The 21,630-nt window shown below is 33.5% G+C and overlaps 1 protein-coding gene across 3 annotated transcripts in view; it reads right to left on the bottom strand.

Moving 5' to 3' along the window:
- Positions 1–21,630, bottom strand: part of RASA1 (RAS p21 protein activator 1) — a 74,395-nt gene that overhangs the window by 28,192 nt on the left and 24,573 nt on the right. For 2 of the 3 annotated variants that reach the window (XM_084802673.1, XM_084802671.1), the window contains exons 2-9: positions 18,129–18,281; positions 16,965–17,100; positions 16,002–16,072; positions 13,394–13,511; positions 10,829–10,860; positions 6,854–6,906; positions 4,048–4,198; positions 2,717–2,795 (exon numbers count right to left, since the gene is read on the bottom strand). In XM_084802673.1, the coding sequence (XP_084658799.1) occupies positions 2,717–2,795; positions 4,048–4,198; positions 6,854–6,906; positions 10,829–10,860; positions 13,394–13,511; positions 16,002–16,072; positions 16,965–17,100; positions 18,129–18,281 (793 nt within the window). Of the gene's footprint in view, positions 1–2,716; positions 2,796–4,047; positions 4,199–6,853; positions 6,907–10,828; positions 10,861–13,393; positions 13,512–16,001; positions 16,073–16,960; positions 17,101–18,128; positions 18,282–21,630 lie in introns of all 3 variants that reach the window. The other variant, XM_084802672.1, reaches the window with a different exon arrangement.

Raw genomic sequence — 21,630 nt, forward strand, 5'->3', positions numbered from 1 at the left:
TCTTTGCCTTTCTAGTTTAAGTTCTGTTATAGGCATGACTACAGTGTCAACTTGACCAAACTGTTGCAATCAGTATACATTTAAAAAAATACCTAAAATATACTTGGAAGTGTTTTTACAGTTTTGTATTTTTTTTAATGTTTCCATTTATTTTGTTTTTTTAGGAGCAAGAGGCTACTCTTGTGGCAGTGCACATGTAGAGATCAAGGATAATCTGTTCCCTTCCATCAAGTGGGTGCGTGGGCCTGAACTTAGGTAGGCAGGCTCCAGGACCAGGGCTTGGTTGCCATCTGCTTTCCGTCCAGTGCTTTTCCCAGGAAGTACTGGCTGTAGGAGTGGCTTGTTCCTACTTTAGCTAATGTCTTGGTATATAGGGGACAGGGGAACTCAGGGGAAGGGTAAGCCCATTTTGCAAGCTGGTAAGGTTGTTCATTAGAAAAAGGAAATATTTTCTAACATACTGTGAAGTAAAGGGAAGGTGTATGTTTTGACTCTCCAAACTTCTGCTGAAACCTACATTCGTTCCAGGACTAACACAGAATATTATTACTAACATTAGTTGCCTGTGCAGAAATAGATTTGTTAAGGCATTCAACTCTTTGTAAGCATTTTATAGAAAGGGTAGTAACTTAAAGTTTCTTTGGTTATTATAAGAGACACAGAAATTTTAAACACTCATATACTAATTGATGTTAAATGCTTATTTTCTAACTATAAAAAATTAAATTAGAAAATTAAAAGTACAAATACAGGATGGAATAGTTTATTACTGAATTTCTACATAAAACTTACAAGACAAGTCAGAATCATTACTAACTCAACTAGCCATTGTAGAACTAAGGATAAAGCCAAAAGGAAAAATGATGAAGAAAAATATTAACATGAAAGTGTCACAAAAATATTATAACCTCCTAATCTATATACAACATCAGAGTAATTATTTCCCAATTCTTATATACAAGCATTTGAAATGATCTAACTTGTTAGCATGGAAAATATAGACTCAAGACATTCCAAACAGATAAACTTACAAAGGAAGACCAAACTCTTCACAATGCTTCCTTGTACTCTACTTAACCTATTCTACTTAAAAACAAAACAAGTTGTTTCTTGTTTTTCTTTTGCTGTTGTTTTGAGACATGGTCTTCCTGGCCTGGAACTTATAATGTAGTGCAGGGTGGTTGCCACTAGCACCAATCCTACCTCTGCCTCAGCAGTGTGAGATTACAGGTGTGCACACCTCATACAGCTCAAACAACAACAACAACAACAACAACAGGCTTAGATTAGAAGGCCCTCTTTCTGATCTCTGCTACATCCTCTCCATACCCACTTCAGAAAGGACAAATATAGTAACAACCAGGCTATTCACCATGCATGTTCACCAATATTAATAGGGTCTCATCTTCAATCATTCCCTCCTTGCCAAGACCTTGTACAAGTACAACCACTCCTTACCCCCAACCAATCACTCTCACCGTCCTTTTACTCTTTACATGAGTATACAAACATGGTCTCCCATGGTAAAACTATAGGCAGATGAAGTGATAAAAAATTTAAACTTTTCTTGGCCTTAATACTCTTCCAGCTTTTTTTTTTAACCTACTTATGAGTTAAGAGTGGTCAGTAGGCACAGCCTACGATAACCACTGTATCTTCATTTTTCCCTCAAAAATGTTATACTTGTGTCTTCACCATTGCTGGCATTTTCAAACAGGTATCAATAAGTAATCAAGTACTAATAAGCCTGGAAAATAGCACAGGTCTGTGGACCTGGGGTGGGGGCTGCGGGTGTGGGTGTGGGGGGGGCGAGTGTGTGTGGGGGGGCAGGCATGCAACTTACACTACCCACTCTAACAGAACGCATGTGAGAGCTGGAATCTAGGCTGGAGAGCTTCATGAAAAATAACATTCTCTAGACTCAATAAAACCGTAGTAATTATTTTGTGGGGGTGGGGGTGGGTTTCGAGACAAGGTTCCTCTGTGTAGCCTTGGCTGTCCTGGACTTGCTTTGCAGACCAGGTTGGCCTCAAACTCAAGAGATCTGCCTGCCTCTGCCTCCCTAAGTACTAGGATTCCAGGCGTGCGCCACCACGCCCAGCTACCACAACAATTATTAACTCATAACTGTCTACATTGGGTCCACACAAGACTGGCCCATTTATAATCAAAGGATGGAGAGGGACTCCTGAGGCACTACTCTATAGCTCTGATCTGTTGACAGGTTCAGGAGGAAGTGAGAATCACTGTCTTTAGTTGTGATACACTCCTGAGCACAGCAGGGCTCCAACGGACAAATACAACCCATGGTTACACAGACAGCCCTACTTAAACTCTGTAGGTCACAAAACAAGATTAACTGATATGCTGAGAACAGTTATTTGTGGGGAAGAGGTGGGGTGCACAAAAAGTGAGGAAAAAGAGTGGTCAGTAGACACGCATACGTATATAAAAACCGTTAAAGAACAAGTTTAGTAAAAATGTAAAAACCAAAGGCAAAAAAAGAAACTACCATGGACTTACTAATAATCTATTGACTTACTAATTATCTAGAGTGAATAAAATTGAAAAGAAAGAAATCCTAAAGGAATCTAAGTAATCAGTAGTTTTAAATTTTATCTAGTTTTAGAAGAATGAATACTTATACAAGCATCACAAAACATTACTTTTAAAACAAGATGCTGATTATTGCAAGCAAGAGAAATGTAGCACTGACCTGCATTGGTACAGGTTCCTTAAGATAATAACCTTCAACAATCTGTTCTTTCCGATAGTGGTCTATGATGTCCCCGATACTGTTAAAATAATTAACTGTATAAATATCTTAGAATACAATTAAACCTTGTTACCAAGCATTATCTATTCAAAAGTAGATTTTGATAATATATGAATATATTCATAGAAAAAAATCAATACAATAGTCACATTATTTTATAAGAACAGAAATATTACAAATATAGCATTATAGGTTGTAATACATTAAATTAAAGATTCTGGTTTCCCATTATGTATATCAAACATGCAGCCAAGTCAATGACACTATACTCCATACTTAGAAAGTGGCAATCAGTGAGAAAGTGAGTACAAGCTGTGGCTAAGGCTAAGCAGAGAAACCATGTCTCAAAAAACAAAACAAAAACAAAAAAACACCCCAAACAAACAAACAAACAAAAAACCCCTTAGACACTGAGAATGAAGAACAGAAATGAACAGTATTTGTTTATTTAGCAAATGATAAACTAAGAATTTTTTATATCAAATCACCATATACATTTGCTTTGATATAGAATGTCATTATGTCATAAATGGCACATGAATAGTTAAGTGAAAATACAAGTAAAGAATAAAAAGAAAAACTCATAACTAATAACTAATTTCCCCTGTGCAGTTGTCACTATGGCAGGGAAGGTTTTGACTAAAAAGTACCATCAACTTTTACATATATTTGGAAAATACTACTAATGAAATAAAGTAAAATGATATAATTTAACACAAAATTTATGATGCTATCAAATATTTATTCCTATAATCGATCAAATTACTGTCTGGATATTTAATTTCTAGAATTGTATACTTTTATTTTATATACTAAATGGATGAGTATTTTTAAGATACCCAGGAAACATGCGTCTAAAAAGATTTTGTTACACTGCCTCTTGATTTATTCCTTCCATAGTTTTTTCAGAGTGACAGAATAACTGCAGTACTTTTCTGTGTAGCTATACAGTTCCAAGTGTCTCTTATATGCTACAAAATTAATTTATTTATAATATTAAAAAGTAAAATATAAAGATATTAAATGTGTATTGTTATACACATAATTAACACACAGTAGAAAGGTGGAGTGAAAACCGACAAGATAAGATTTTTAAGACAATATGATATATTTGGGAATAGAGAGATTATTACTATTCATGTTTGACACTGTTTAAAGCATTCTCAGAAAAGACTACTGTAATTATATTACGAATTGAAAATTTTTATATACTTTAATTCCAACTATTTGTCCCACAACTAAAACATAATTTAAGATGTTTCATTATTTACCTGTTATAATATCGCCCTCCCATCATAAACTGGTTGTTTGGTGTTGGACAAATCTTAAATCGCTGAATATTTTCATTGGTCCGAAAATAAAGGGAATAATCACCAGGCGTATTATCTGAGGGCCTCACAAGAAAGCTGCAGACTTGGCCAACTGTAAGAATGAAGCTGTTAGTTTTATATTCTACTTATCAAATCAAAGAGAAAATAGGTTAAGTAATTTAAATAAGAAGTACATGCAAAGTTGTAACCACATGTAAATTTTTATCATAAAATTTTAACACAGTGTTTCTTATTTTCATTTCATGTTTACTACTACCCATGTGTCATTCCTGTTCTATCTTAACTAATTTTGTTTCATAAGCATATCGAACAGAAATTCTGTTAGCAGTAACTTCTGAAGTGTATCTATACCCTTTCTTCTTAGAAAGAGCAATCTGACAGTGACAGTAACTAAAACTGTTATATCATATGTTAATCTCCTAAAGAAGATCTTCAAAAGTCAAACTAATTTGCCTAATAGTCTATACTTTCTCTGGATTTCCAATTAATGATTAAAAAGCAGCACTGTAATAAAACTGTGTAAGAGCTTGCAAAGGGTAGTTCAAAATAGCTTAAGTATCAGAGTACATTATCCTGTCAGTGCACACATCACTAGTATCATCCTGAAAAGGCCCACAGAGTGGAGGACTCCCTTCAGTTGGCAATGATTGCTGACACTATAATCTTTCCCTTGCAGTAAGTACTAGTATCAGAAAGATGAGGAATTAATTGATTCTTGTAAGAAGGCATAATTAACACAGTAATCTACATGTAATCTAGTTTACGTTCTTACTATCAAGTAACTTAGTATTCAATATAAAGAAAAAGTTTAAATATAGTTTTATATTGAGTTTTCAAGGTTCAACTTAATATGCAAGTAAATTAAAACTTCACAAACTGTGATTTCATACAGGATAAAAATAAAATGCTTGGTAACAATGCTGAAACTGTTTCTTCTGCAATATAAGATAGCAATCACATGCAAATTTGTACATTAATGTGTTTGCATAATTCTGGGGGGAAAAGTTCCCACTCTTTCTAAAAGAGTAAATAAATGAACAAAAATAAAAACTAATGTGAGAAATTACATGAGGCTCTTTTCATGTTTACACACCTCAAAAGAAAAGTGGGATCTTCAAGTACTTGATTCGGTATCTAAATATAATGCTACGCCAACAGTTAACTAAAGTGAATATTTCTTTCTGGTTCCACCTTGAAAGCTGATGGCTTATCACTCTGGTTCAACTTTGATCTCTATCTCCACTATATAGCACTGGCACATTTTAAATCATTTTCTGAATCTTAGTGCCGGTTAAAAAATACATTAAGTACTTCAAAAACTTCCCCAAATCCTATATGAGACCAAATCACTGATTTAAACGTAATGTCTTATATTTTAAAACAACTGAGTTCAAATATTTAACAGTTAGCGGTTTATTTACTTTAATTACCTATCTCCAGGTACCCTATAAAATAGAGAAACCACCTATTTTTAAAGAACCGTAACATCTAAAATACGTATAATAGATTGATTTTTGTCTCAAAGCTTTGTCAGACATAGTTTACTAATAAATTAACCTGGCCATGAACAGTTAATAATAAAGAACACAATAAATTAATGTAGCAATGAACAGTTAATAAAGAACAAAGTAACAAAGCTGTTACTTAAAATCAGCAGTTCTCAAACTTCCTAAGGGTGTGACCCTTTAATATAGTTCTTTACGTTGTGGTGACCTCCAACCATAAACTTGTTTTCGTTGCTACTTCATGACTGTCATTTGCCACTGTTATTGAATTGTAATGTGAATGTTTTGGGAGACAGAGATTTGCTGAAGGGGTCACAACCCACAGGTCTAGAACCACTGTTTCAAGTAATACACATAAATATGAGTAAACTTAATTTGTATTTCCCTGTAACAATCACAGTACTAAGGAACTGCATTTTAAATGAGACTCAGTTATATAATTCCATCACGCGCACAAGGATGTTTATTAGTGCATGTCTTTAATCCACAACTGTTTTTATATTGAGTTCTCAAGTTACTGAGGCACAGGTAGGTAGATTTCTGCAAGTTCAAGACAAACCTGATCTACAGTCCAAGTTCCAGGGCTGTTACACAAAGAAATTGAGAAACCCTGTCTTGAAAAAAAAAAAGGGGGGGGGGGACACTGGGAAACAATATAGTATTTCTATTGATACATGAATGCTATATGGTATTTGTAAACTAGAAATCATATGATCAAAAAAAATGACCAAAGAATTGCATTTGTAAATATGGAATGGTTTCCTAATATATTTCTTAGCATTATGTTTTGTAGCCTGGTAAGGTGGCACATGCCTGGAATCCCTGCACTTGGGGAGGCAGAGGCAGGAGGATCTCTTTTGAGTTCAAGGTCTAGAAAGCGAGTCCAGGCCAGCCAGGGCTACACAGAGAAACCCTATCTCAGAAACAAACAAAAGTATGTTATGTTTTCAGAGATTATTATATGTAGGACAGACCTGACATACACAAACCATATATATATCACAAGGTCATAAGGTGTAACACGAGGGGAGGGAAACAGGAACAGAGGCTAGAAAAGAAGACAAATATACTGCACAAGAGATATTTCAACTAAAACAAAACCAGAAAAATACCAACTCCCCAGCATTGGAAAGGGATTATAATATGCATATATTTAATCAACTACTAAAGGACAGTATAATACACGAGAATGGTTATTTCAATTTTATACTTTATAAAGACATTAAAGAATACAAAGGTACCTGTCATTAATAAATTATAAGCTTCTTGTTTGGAAATCTTCCCGTGGAACCATCTTAAAAGGAGAACAAATTAGATATTTAAATCAAAGTCCACATGTTGCTGCTTTCATTACTTAAAGGGAACCAACATTTTGTAATTTAACCTGACACGAAACAAATGTAATGGAAACGATCAAATCCTCATTTGTTACATTTCTATTGTATTTTGAAAACTTACTGTGTTTTATTTCAACAAAGTACAAAGACAAAAAACAAAAACAAAAAAAAGCTCAGGTAGGAACTGTGCAGTACACACTACAACTACAATTTTCATGGTAGGCACAGTACTTTCAGAAGCATTGGTTTTAGTGCTAGTAGTATCTGTGACACGCTTACACTATAACTCCACTTTTCCCTTGAATGTCGTGAGAGGGACAGGGACATGATACAAGGCACAACTCTACAAAGTAATTCTTTTTCCATGTTTCCTTCAAAATCAATTTTCTTTTAACATAAGGTCTCTCCCCATAATATTAAAATGTTAACACAAGAGCAAGTACATACCACTAGAAAGAACTAAGACTTTTTTATTCTGCTCTAGTATTTTATAATCTGTGTTCTGGAATTAATCATTTAGAAATTATTATAAACTCTAATAGCTGAAAATATGGCAGAAAAAGGTACCTAATATTTACCTTTTCATAATATGACATGTTAAAAAAATACTGCTTAAGGATCAGGAGTGGTGGTGCACGCCTTTAATCCCAGAATCTGGGGGCTGGAGGCAGGCAGATCACTGTGCATTGAGGCCAGCCTGGTCTACATAGGAGATGCAAGCCAGTCAGGACCATATAGTGAGATCTTGTCTCAAAAACTAAAACAAATCAATTATTATTTAAAAGCCAAAAGTCTTAAGATTTTTCAACTTATATTAAATTTCATTTTCTCTTGCAGGTAATCTCAGATCACTTCTCTACCATTCTACTGCATCTTATTAAGATCTAGAATGATTTATAGTAATGTGTTAAGTGCCAGCTGTAATGTACATAAAATACGAAACAAAAAGCATAGGTGCCCAAAGATGCAATGCTACAGGCTTAGAGGTCACGCACTCTCCTTCAGATTAACCATTCTATTACTAGGGAAAGTTAAAATACAACTTCATTTACAAGTAAATTAAAAAAGTAAGCTTTAGTAACTGATTCCAACCATTACCTTACTAATTCAGATTTCCTGATAATTCTTGGAACAGACATGAATAATGAAGAAGAAATAAACAATACAGTCCAGAATACTTTAAAATACATGAGGCTACATACTGCATTCAAGTAAAGGATAGATTACCATTTACTATACATGCCAGCGTGCATTTCTATATTCTAGGAGAGTTAGCTAGATAGTATCCAAGACCAGCCTTACAGTTTTCTAGCTTGTAAAAATAAAAACCCAAAAAGAGTCTAAAAGAACAATTAATTTTTAAAGATAAATAGTATTTTGAGTATTAAGAAAATAGCATTGAGGCGGAGGGGAAAAGGCAATATTATTTCTTAGAGTTATTCTTGTAAAATAATTTTTGTTTGTTTGTTTTGTTCCGAGACAGGATTCTCTGTGGACTCACTTTGTAGTCTAGGCTGGCCTCGAAAGCACACTGATCCACCTGCCTCTGCCTCCTGAGTGCTGGGATTAAAGGCATGCAACACCATGCCCAGCCTTGTAAAATTTACATAATTCAATCACATGCTCTGTACTGAAGATAAAAGGTAAGTCCTTGCTCTTAAGAGTCCAGACTCTGATTAGGGGAGTGCAGGGGGTGTGGAGATGAATTAAAATTCACGTAAAACTACAGTAAGTACAGTGATGGGTATGGGCTACGGGATGTGGGGAACAATGACGGTACCAAGTCTTCAGCATAACTACAAGAAGGTTCACTGAACTTGAATTTATAAACAATTGAAAGGTAATTCGGGCCTAGAAAACAGCTTAATAAAAGCATTTTTTTAAGTCATTCATTTGAAAGACTTACTAAGGGAAAAGTGGAAAGATAAGACTAATACAATTTTAGAAGAAACATGTACAGCATGGGTCTTTTGAAGCTCTGCTGAAGTAAAGTTGGTAGAGAATCAGTTCAGGATTTTAGTTGAGAAAGTGGTACTATCTGGGATGTATTTTAGGCAAACCAGTCTAAGTGTTGGAACAGAGAATGTGAGGAGACTAACATTTTGGAGAGCCCAGAAGAAAGTGGCTGCTGGATCAGGCACTAGTAAGAATAGCTATAGTAAAGTCATTTAAGTTGAAAAAGCACACATTCAGAAGAAAGGCACACATTTAGAAGAAAAAAACAAAAGTATTAGAACTTAGTACTGCCTACACAGAAATGGAGCTCCAAAAAACTGAGTTAGTCAAACCAGCTATTTAATCTCAAAAGGGTTTCACTGTGGCAAGGGATACTTTAGAGAATTTACAATACTTCACTGTCAGTCTCTACATATTAAAAAGTGGACACAACGTAAAATAAATCAACACAAATTTAACTTATGCTAAATACCACATAAATATAAATATCAGAAAAATAAAGACTAGCACATTAATATACAACACAGATTAGTATGACTTCCCAGTGAAGTCTTATATTTGATGTTGAAAAATAAATGCAGTTTTGAATTTTTACTGTCATCTTAAATCTGTACTATTAAAACAGATACAAAGGAATATACATTTTCTCTTGGAAACCTAAAGGATTCCATAATACTGAATTCAGATTCATTTAGTGTGTGTTTGTGTGTGTGTGTGTGTGTGTGTGTGTGTGTGTGTGTGTGTGTGTGTCACAGTGATATGCATGTGGTGGTCAGGATAACTTGTTGAATCCTGGGGATTGAATTTAGGTCATCAGGTCTGCAGTAAATGTATTTACCTCCATTACTGCTAAGCCATCTCACCTGCCCCATGAATTCACATGCTTACACACATTAAGTAGAGTAGTTACCTTAAGACATGCAAAAGAATCGCTAGTTTTCTACTTCTCAAAATCTATAATATTAACCAATGAGTGTCAACTGCCATTTGCTACCACTTAGGCTGCTGTCTTCTGACAAGAGAGAAAGAAGTGGTTCTTTGCACTTATGTACCCATGCACACACACATATATACATATACACACAATCTGCCTTTGTTATGAATCTGATCTCCTCAAGTATTAACTAGAATTTGAAGTTGCTGACTGAGACTTAAAATACAATAAACTAGGAATAGCTGCAGTAATGGAGTCACTTATACCTGCATGGAGTAATATAAAAATGCACTCATAAGATAGAACATATATTCTATTAAGAAAAGCCAGGAAACTAAATAAGAGAAGTACATGTAGAATATTCAAATTAGTGTATTTATTTTCTAATGGCTAGATAGTAAGAAAATAAAAAAATTAGGCAAGCTTTAAATTCCATCTATAAATGCTGACAAGCTAATTAGTGGGGAAACGCACCAAAAAGATAATAGATGGATACTCTATGGAAATAATATGAATAGAATAGGATTAAAGGCTAAGATTTTAAAAGCCGTTTCATATACACAAAAGCAGTCTAAAGGTTTATTTAAATATCTGCTGGATTATACCAACGTTGTGAGAAGTTCTCTCATAAATGCATGTTAAAAGTTAAATTTAAAGGTTCATTAATGATGTGGCCACAAAAACTAATACTAACAATCAGTAAGAACATGAAGAGAAACACAAGGCCCTGTGTTCCTCATTATGATGCAAACATAACGTTTACCAGAAGCTCTTTAGTTTGGCGATATAAGATTTGTATATAGGCCACTACTTTCCTAAAATTCTTAATAAAAAAAAAAACAGTACTAGACCCTTAAAAAATATTTATATCAGTTCTCTCAATCAAATTTTTTAAAAAATGTCAATTTAAGTCATTACGTATTTTGTCTATTTTTCTAATTTACAGGTTTACATTATTTTTCTCCTTTTAATAATTAATAAAAACTCACATTTTGCCTTCATGTGGATCTTCTTCCCGGCCCTAAAGGGAAGAAAATACAACAGCATTTTATAAAATTAAATCCTAATCTAATTTCAATTAAATTGCTAAGAATCCTATCTTCAAACCTATTTCTACAATGTTTTTCATAGTTATGTGTATTTGAGAAAAGATGTTTCTATTCAAGAATTGCACTCTCTAATCCTCTTGTCTCTCCTCTCTATGATCACTGGCTTAAACCCGACTCTTTTCTTCTCTTATTAAAGTAGCCCAACTACAGTCTAATTGTTGCTGTACCCTACTCCAACCTCTCTGAATTCATTAGTTTCAAATGGAGATGTGCATTTAATAATAAACCAACCAAATGGACACAAAATTAAAGCCAAACCTTTACTATCCTCTCTCCTGCTTACAAATTCCTTTTTTACAACCAACACACTTAACCATAGGCCTCAAGTGCTCAAGGGTGCATTTGCTACCTCATCCTAGACATTTTCTAGATCCATTTGCTAACATATTTCAACTTCCTATTGCAGTTTGCGTTCTGTTGTGATTGTTGCTATTAGGAATGTTATTTCAATTCATTGCTACCTAACAGTTTTTAAAGTGTTATGGTAAAAACTACCTCAAATTCAACAGTGAAACACTTTGACATTATTATGTGAGGACTTTCTTTTCTGTGGAACACAAATGCATTCTCTCTCTTTTTACCACATTTTAAATTTAACCTTACTTAGTCTGTAGTCCAGAAGGTTTTTTGTTTGTTTGGTTGGCTTTTGGGTTTGAGACAGTGTCTCCCTATGTAATCCAGTCTATTCTGAAACTCACTCTGTAGAACAGGCTGGCCTCAAACTCTCAGACATCTGGCTGCCTCTGCCTCCCTTCCAAGTGTTGGGATTAAAGGTGTACACCACCACACATACCTGGTTGTATTCCAAATTTTAAAGTTATTCTAACGTTAATATTGTTTATTCCATAACAGTGACTATCTTAAATTCTACACCATTTTTATTAACATCACCACCACCCCAAACACAAGTTAAGTTCATAATCTACTGAACTGTAGTTCTAGAGAGTTTACTCTGAGTCTTCAATAAATAGGTAATGAAGGAAAAAAATAAAAAATATTAGCTATACAAAGACTCCTCTTAATTAGGTCCTCACTAAGTATTTAGTCAGACTAAAATCTAATATTCAATGAATGCTTACTATAGAAACTATAAATATAATAGCCCACTATGTAAAATTATACTGATTATAGTAAAATCCACTTATATATACTTCTTAGAATAATTAATTTACATTATGACTATATTCCTTTTTAACTGCCAAACCACATTGTTCTTTTATAATAAATTAGAACCTTTTTTGCTTCACTTTCTAAGCTCATGTTAGGTAATGTCCCCTTATTATAATGGACAATTACTATTATTATTCGGCAGATACTGGCTAACTTTCATATGTTCTTACTAAAATTTATTTTATTAATTTTATTCCAGCGAAACAGTATTTCAGGAAAATTACAACTATATTTTTGTCATCTTTCATTATCAGAATAGGGAAGAGTAGCATAATAGGCAAAGGGAAGCCTAACAAATAAATTCTAAATATGTATATGAAAATTAACATAGACAGTAAGATACTTTGGTCTGAATGTTCCTGTTAGTGTGGAGTAAGTACCTCTTCCAGTATAGAACTCTGAACATTATTTAAAGAACTTTAAGTTAGAACTGTAGATCTGTATGTGACTATGAATACAGGATGTTACATATAACTTCCCTAACTCTTTTCATCTTTTCTCAGTATGTTCTTTGCTTGTGAATCAAGATCTACCAGAATAAGCAGACAAAAGAGTCCTAAGCAAAACAAAGCACTCTGCCATCTTCCATACACACTGCAGCACAGAACTGGGGGCCACAGAGTTCACAGAAGTGATAATATCTTACCACACAAATCTGAAAGGGAAATGTAAATTTCAAAATTATAACATTTAATATATGTTGGTGGTATTGAGTATTGTCTGTAAAGCATGAACACTGCTTAGGTGCTCATCTGCATTAAAAATATACATGGTAATTTATATTATGTACTAGATGAATAATAACACATAATATGATAAAAAGAAAACTAGGGAAATATTCAAACTGTAGAACTTTGGGACTATATATATAATATAATTAAAAATTTCCACAAATATTAAAAAGCATATGTATATTTGAAAAACTATACCAAACATACAACTACTTAAAATTTTTAGTCAACATCCATATGAAGAAAAATATTATCAAAATAAGAACAAGTGATAGTTTAGTTCAGATGTATATAAGTGACTTCTGCAAAGGCAGCTATCTATATATTAGGACATACTAGTATACAGTTTATTTCTTCGTAAATAAAGAATTTACTAACACCCAAAAAAAAAAAATCTTAAAATTTCCTTGTGCTTATGAATTTAAAGGCTTTCACAACAGAAATACAGAAATTTGTTTCTGTATAATGACCCAGAAAATGGACAACTTCTAAACTTGCATAAAGGACTTAGGATCTGAAATTTAGAAGAACAAATGAAACTTACCACCTCTTCTACTAGGTCTTCTACAATAAGGCCTTGTTCATCTGTTCTTAGATTTGTAACCCACATCCATCCATCTTCTAATTCATTATGAACGATAAACATATCTCCTTTTAAGAAACTAAAATAGCAAATTACATTAACATTTTACAAATGGGTGAGTTCTAAAACACCACACTGGATACCATGATATTGAAAAATGCAAAAACACTTTAGCTTTAGTTCCATTATTCTTTCATATGTATGACAAATGTAATGAAAAGCAATATATAGTTAACGTATAATATGTATGAGAAAGTGAATTCAGAAAGTTAAGATAATCACACTTGATTTATCATGTAGACACTAATATTAATTAGCATTCTTATTTATTTTACATCTTATTTATTTCATTCAAACGTCTATTGTGCAATGAGTACAGTATTCTTTGTCTAAAAATGGCACCCAGATATGTGTTAGAGGCCATCTGTGCTTTTGGTCCTACTGTGTATTTCAGAGTCGAAGGATGTATACAACTTAGTTCCCCCTTTACTACCTACATGTTTTTACCATGAAAGGGGCATCAGTTGTACACTGGTGTATGTCATCAATATAAAACCATCAGGAATCCCTTGCAGTTGTCCTCCCAGGCTTAAAAATAAAAAAAGAGGTCTCTAAACATTCATCTGGTTGCATGCTGCCTGCCACTAAGCATATGTCTATAAGGTATCTGCATGTATTTCTCAATAATTTTCTCATTTGGTCTCAATACTTATAAACCTTAGTTCCACTAAATAATCCTTATCTCATACTCGTGAAAGCTTTCTTTTGTCTAAATGACCCCAACCTTTATTGTTTCTCAAATTCAGAAAACAAAGGTTATACAAAGCAGAACTTGCATAAAATGCTATTTGAAGAGCCACAAATTAATATAATCTGGATTCTAAAGTCCCCTTTAATGATATCCAATATTTTACCAGGTAAATGACAGCAGATTTTCTAAGATAACCAAATGAATTAAATCTTTCTAGAACCATTTTCCCAGCTGCTGGGATAATAGTTACCTATCATTACACCTATATGGAAGGATTTTATCTTCACATTTACTACAAGAAATACTAGAAAGTTGTGCAGTCAAAGCCCAGGACACAACAAAGTACGTACTTTGTTTCCTCATCCAGACATCAAATGAAGCTACTTTTGTTTAGCCGGAATACTGTACACTTAGTGCTACTGCTCTGGACTTTGAAGCACCAGCAATTTGAATAGCCAAGACTTTTGCACTACCACTGTGAAGTCACAATGAAAAAATATGAAGTTATGAAGCCTCATGGACTTCGGTGGTTAATTTTATGGTTCAAGCTAATTCAGTGGCAAAGTACTATATGAAACATTATTTCTGAGTAGTCAACATTTGAATTAGTACACTATGCTATAGTAACTTAGTTTCCTGAATGAAGGAAAACAGTCTACTGCATGGCCAGACAGAAATAAAAGTAACACAAAGGCTGCCTCTTGTTACCGCCTCTCCCCATGCCCCCCCCCCCATCACCTCACTGGTTCCTCTAACCCATTTCTTTATCTTTTGTTCTCAGACAGGGTCTTACACTGAATTCCATGGTTTCCTCAGGCCTCTGGACTTAAAACTACAGCAATAGGTCTCCTGAATCTGCCCCCAATTCTTGAAGTACATTTTCTCTGCAGATGCCCAGATAATATATGGACTCTCTAAAGGAGTCTCAAATCAACACTTAGTTGAAATATACTTTGAAAACAGCTCCCTTTAAATGTTCAAACATGAAACTTAAAATTTTTCTAAATCTTCTATTTCAATACTACTTACTTCTATTAAATGACTTTCTTCCTTTTTGTTGCCTTTTTCCATTTTCCCACATTAATTCACAAATAAGTGTCAATAAGAATTAAATGAGAAGTCATTAGCTTGATGATAACTATATAAAAATGGAGCCTTTATTCTGAGATTCAGTCTAAGACTTTGTTTTCTAACACTAATTTACAAAAAGTTTAGCCCACAAAAATGTTTTTTGTATTTTAATTTGCTATTATTTCAAAGGGAAAATATATAGTCAGCAAATATTCAGCCAAACATTTTATAGCTAAGTAACAAGGGTCCAAATGATAATTAAATAGCTTTTTAAAATGAAAGGATAATTTGATTATCAAGTTTTATAAATAATTTATAGTCAAATTACATATAAAAACTATTATGCTTTATGGTTACACAATATTCTTGAAATTTAAAAATATTCACCAATTATGCAAATTTAAAACAATTATTTCAGGATCATTTATAGCTGAGGCATCAATGTTATGGGTAACAAAAGCGAGAAATAAATAAATGAATAAGCCACAAATTATGATAGAGCTCTCCACTTTCTCAGAGATATCTTTTTAAAGGCTGTATTTATCCTGTTATTTTCACTATGGCTACCCTGATTCAAATCTTGGGAATAATTAAGCCATCCCATGGAAACACAACAGGCCCAGTATTAAAGGCAACTTTATATAGCCATCGTATTTTCTCAAATTCAAAACCTGTCCTAGTTAAAGCAATAAATCTTCATTGTCTAGCTCTTTCAAATGTTTATACATAAGAAATAATATATAATACCTTATTTCATCAGTGTCTGGTACTTTTGTGTAGGGCAGAATGGCTCGTACACGCCTTCTATCTTCTACTGGCTGAAAACCATTAAAAATAATGATAATTAAGAGCTGAGGAAATGATTCGTGTCTCTGTATCTAAAGCTCCCGTCCACAAGCCTGATAACCCAAATGGGATCAACAGAACCCACATCAAAAATTTGACAGGTGTGGCAGCTGCTTGTAATGCCAGCATTTAGGAGGCAGGAACTGGGGATACCTGAGGCAAACTATCAAACCAAACTACCCAAATTAAAAAGCTCTGGCTTAATCCAGAGACTTTATTACAATTAATCAAGTAGAGAGCAATCAAGGGTGACATCTGATATCACTTTTAGCCATCAGTCATGAGTACATACATGCATTCTGACACACATGCCCCTACACATATTCAAGTCTGTATACATATAGTCACATGCATAATACATACACAAGAACATTGTCTCTGTACCCAAGTCAAAAAAGGTAGATCCACACAAAGCTTAAAGCCACTGCAACTTTGTATTAAAGACTCCATAGGCTCACTGAAATAAAATCTTTACTAAGCCCCTATACAGAACCTAGAAATGGTTACTTCTTTTGTTTATACTTTTACAGAAATTATTATACAAGTATCACAGATTTTATTCAGCTAATCTGAATAATCCTTAAATAAGCTATGTAGAACACATAACTTAATCTTCCTTTTATGATACAAGATATTTTAAGCTCTCTGGCAATTATGGTAAGATATAAACACACAAAATTATCTTAAAAATCTAGTTACTTAAATGCAAAAATTAGTTTTCTAAGGAAGCTATCATTCTTGTTCTAGCATTATAACTAGAATTAAATACTTATCAAATTATAATAGACTTAAATTTAATAAGACCAAAATCCATCCGAGTTTTGTAAAATAAAAGTTAGGATGTTTCACTCAAGTTTTACTTGCCTCTGGTGGTGCAACTGGGTAGAGTAATTTTTCTCCTTTAAGTAAACAAGAAACATGACTGTAATAACCTATTAGGTCTGAGAGTGAAGAAAAACGCCTTCCACCAATGTAGTAATCGCCACACATAGCAATAATCCTATTGTAAAAGCAAAAGATAAAAAATAAAAACAAACCATAATTTGGAAAGGATCTTAAAAGCCAATGTTTTTTATTCTCTTTTTCGAATTTCAAACTCTGCCATTAACATATATTGCTATATTTCAAGAAAAAAGTATTCATATTATTGGTAATTGTTATTTTAAAATATTTATGAATGTGATAGGACATATTTACAAACCTCAATTATGTAACTGAACCAAGTATTTGAGTACTTACCCTCAAGATATCTCCCCTCACTTTCTATTTTTAAGACTGAACAATTTTATAGAGACTTCTCTGGCTAGAAGTACTCACAATCTCTTAAAATTGATGTGAACTATAGTAAAAATGTTACATGAAAATTATGATAAAAATACTGTTATGAAATTATGTTAATTTATTACACATTATGAAAAGGCTATACATGTAATAAAAAACACAGTATCCTTAAAACTTATTCTAAAATTTAAAAGTCTACGGTACAAGAACAGTTTATCAGTTTATATTGGCTATAGATGTTATTACTCCTCATAAAAATTAAATAGAATATAGTAATATCTGCAAATATATTTTGTATATAGAGATGATACTGAACTTGAAAATGTACATACTTGTTTATCTCACAGAAGTGAGCATGTATAGAAGTTCAACTTAGTGAAGCTAAAAAGAATGAAGGACAAGCTCAACTTCTACATAGTGTTTTCTGTATTTCCTGCTACGCTACAGTCTCAGTCTACATTTCTTTCATTTTAGCTTTTACCTTTTTCAAAGTGTTATCGGTAATAATATGTTCTTTAATTATATTTGAAAACTGGCATCGTACAGACCAATATTACTGTCTTTAAATGAAATTTTTAAACATTTCAAGAATATTTACTCTAAATCACTGATTAAATAATGTATTTGAAATAAATTTATTATACCAAAATCATTCACTTCTGTAAAAGTGAGTATATTCATAAATGTGTATCAGATTAAATACTAAAAGGTCATACTAAATACCTTAAACTAGGAACAAACACTTACCTAAAATGATTGACAACATTTGTTTGGCTAAGAAATGAAAGTACAAAGGACCCAGGCCTCCGATCACTCTCTCTTATAAGGTAGCTTCCAGATTTTCCTGCCTGTCTGAGGCGTTCTTCTGCTATAGTTCTATCAAGTTTTCCATGATACCACCTAGGAGAAAAACACAAATAATTAAAATTAAAATACCACCACAAAACTTCTATGCAGACTGAAAGACACAATACTCCAAGTTTTAAACACACACATGCAATTTAAATATTTGTTTAGTCTGAACAATTTAATTTTAGCTCTATTTTTCACCTCCTCTCAAATTCCCTAAAAACACTAATTCACAAAGCTTTTAAATTTATTGTACAAGACCAGACCTTGTATCTTATCTTACTGATGAGTATCTTCCTCAAACCCGTCGTTCTGGGTTCACCCATAGATGCTCAAAATTTGTTACATTTATTACATCAAAACATTGGCTGGAACATAAGAGTAAGATGAAATTTTAGAAATAATTTACAACTCTATATAGTAAGGAATCCATCAGACACAACAAAGTACTTGGAACCTTGTAGAAAATAACATTTAATTTTATTTTAGTCTTACTACCCTGACAGGAAAACAAAGTCACTATTTTAAAAACCACTATTCAAATGCTATGTTTCAGCAAGATGCTTCTTATCATTGATGCCCTGGACTTTAAGACAGCCTACTCCATGACCATGTATTTAAGCTCTATTGTTCTTACAGAGAGAATACAAGTGTTTCTGTGTAGAAACTCAGTGGCCAGGGAACTCCTGTGTCCTGAGCCACATGGTTGTGTGCCTGTCCTCATGCTACTTCACAACTTTTCTATAACATTATAATGCTAGTTAGATTGTCTTACACACACCTGTCTCCTAAAATTGCTTAATTTGCTAAACCGACAAATCCCCTAAAACAAAGTACAAACAATTCAAAGGCCACTGTGAATCTTCTTAGCCAAAACAATGTTTGTTAGCATTACAAATACTGTTTCAACACACATTCTTTCACCTAAGAACTCCTCATCCTGCTTCTGCCTATCAAAACACCAGTCTGCTTTGAGATTCTGTCAAGTAGATTTCTATAAAGCCATTTATACATCTACAACTGAATACATTATGTTCTTCTTTTAACTGTACTACATATAGATATTAACCTACCTTTATCTCATTAAAAAAATCAAAGGGAAAGCTTTCTCTCACAAAGAAAGTTATGTAGACATGGTGCCTGTACCCTCAGCACATGGGGGAGGGGGAGGGGAAGGCAGGAGGATTGGGAGTTCAAGATCCTCCTTGGCTACAAAAAGTCAAGGTCAGCATAGATAATGAGTTCCTTCATCTCAAAAGAGGCAACTAAAAAGAGCAGGGGTTTACATAGACTTTCCAAAATGAATGTGAAAAGTAGAGGTAGAACTCATCTGCCTTTGGTTAGTATATGCCATATTTGTCCAGTGTTATGATAAAGAGCACCTAATAAGCTTTATCATTCTGAAGTCTTCTATCAATATTAAAGCAAACCACCTATTGAATCTTTCAATCTGAACCAGCAATTCAAACCAGGCAAGTTAAAAAAAAAACAGTAATGAAAATCACCTCATGCCTCACTTGCATCCCTCCACAGGACATGACTAGACTGTTTGGGTTGGTCTGGAATTCAGTCTGCAGTCCAGGTAAGGTATGAACTTGTAATCCCCAGAACTTAGACCCCAGAATAGCAGGGTCTATAGGGCTAGCCTAACCTTTCTAGATCCTTTTCTTCTCTGCTTCTTATCATTATTTGTCATTAGCAGCAATCCACCTCAACACCAATTCCCTGTCTGTACCCTAGAGAAAGATTTGTAAGTAACAGTTACTTGAGCTATACAGTTCAGTGGTAGAATAGTTACTCATATGTCTAAGGCCATGGGCTCAACTCCCAGCACAAGATAAATTCAGAAAATGAATTCATTAAATATAAAAATAAATCAAGAAAACAGAAAAGAAAAATATAAGCAAAAAAAATCAAAACATTTAAAAATGAGTAATCAAATTCACAAAATTAAGAGTGTCTTGGACACCTAGAGTCTTAGACATTTGGAAACACAGTTCCCAGTTGGTATCATTTTTTGGAGAGGTTTAGGGAATATGGCCTTGTTGGAAAAGGTACGTTACTGATTTTGAGAGTTTAATAACCCAGCCACAGCCAGTTTGCACTCACTACTTGATGTCTGAGATATGAGACCTCTGCTTCCTGCTTGTGCCATCATCATGTCTTTGCACCACTATCACAGACTCTAACCTCTTGGGCCACAGCTCAAATAAAGTCTTCTATAAATTGCCATGGTCATGGTAAAAGAAACTAACATGAGGAATCCCTAAAAGAAAGCAGGAAAGAGAACAGTAGAAAAGAAAAAAACTAGAGAAAATGCAAAAAATTCCCAAAGCCAAGAAAGACAGTAACAGAGAGATGGGGGGGGGGGGGGGGGAGGGAGAGAGAGAGAGAGAGAGAGAGATTTTCCATATATGGCAAATAAGAAAAAAAAAGGGGGGGCGGGCAAATACAAAAGCAGACTGGCTCACATCAAGATGTATCAGAACAAAGTTGCTAAAATTCAAATCAAGATGAAATCATAAAAGTGGAGCACAAAAGGCATTATCTTAAAACAAAACAAAAAAACAAAAAAAAGGTAAAAATCTTTGCTGACTTTCCAATATTAATAGTAGCAGCCCAATGGAATGCTTCAAATTTTTGTAGGAGAACCCAAAATCTTACATACAAAGAAAATATCCTTCAGAAACAAGAACAAGCATTGTTTCGGACAAAAGGAAAATAATTTTTAGACAGCAGATGTTTTAAAACAAAACAAAAAAAGCTAAAAAATGTTCCATGCTGAACATAGAAGGAAAGGTGAGAAGGCACTGTAAAATGCAGTTTCTCAAAGGATAAATGTATGGATAAATCTAAATCAACACTGACAGTATGAGCAATAATGATATTCAGTTAGTATTAAAGCATGTGTACACTGACAATGCAAGATAATATAAAAACCTGAATAAAAGCAAGTTTAGGTGCCCTAACTATTTTTTCAATAAGACTGTAATAAACCAGTGATACATACTGCAATCTCAAGGATAGGCAGTAAAAAAATCAGAATTATCATACTGAATAAGACAATAAAACCCATAAAAGACAACTATACTACCACAATGGAATGGGAAATTATCTAATTGCTATCAGAAGTAGACAAAAAAATTAGGATACAAAACCATGACAATATTACAAAATACAACAAACATTTAACTATATCCCATTGAGTATAGACAGTTACCTAAAATTGACAATATGCCTAATCAACCAAACCCCATTAAAAATAACCAGAAATGATCAGAGTACGTTACCTAGTCTAAATGTAATTAACCAGAAAAGTATTATTTCCACGCTGGTGAAATGGCTCAGACAACAAAGGCTCTTGTTGATAAGCCTGCCAAACTGCTCCTAGTTTGTACCA

The sequence above is a fragment of the Acomys minous genome (assembly GCF_964271855.1).
Source record: "Acomys minous genome assembly, chromosome: 11".
Taxonomy (NCBI): domain Eukaryota; kingdom Metazoa; phylum Chordata; class Mammalia; order Rodentia; family Muridae; genus Acomys; species Acomys minous.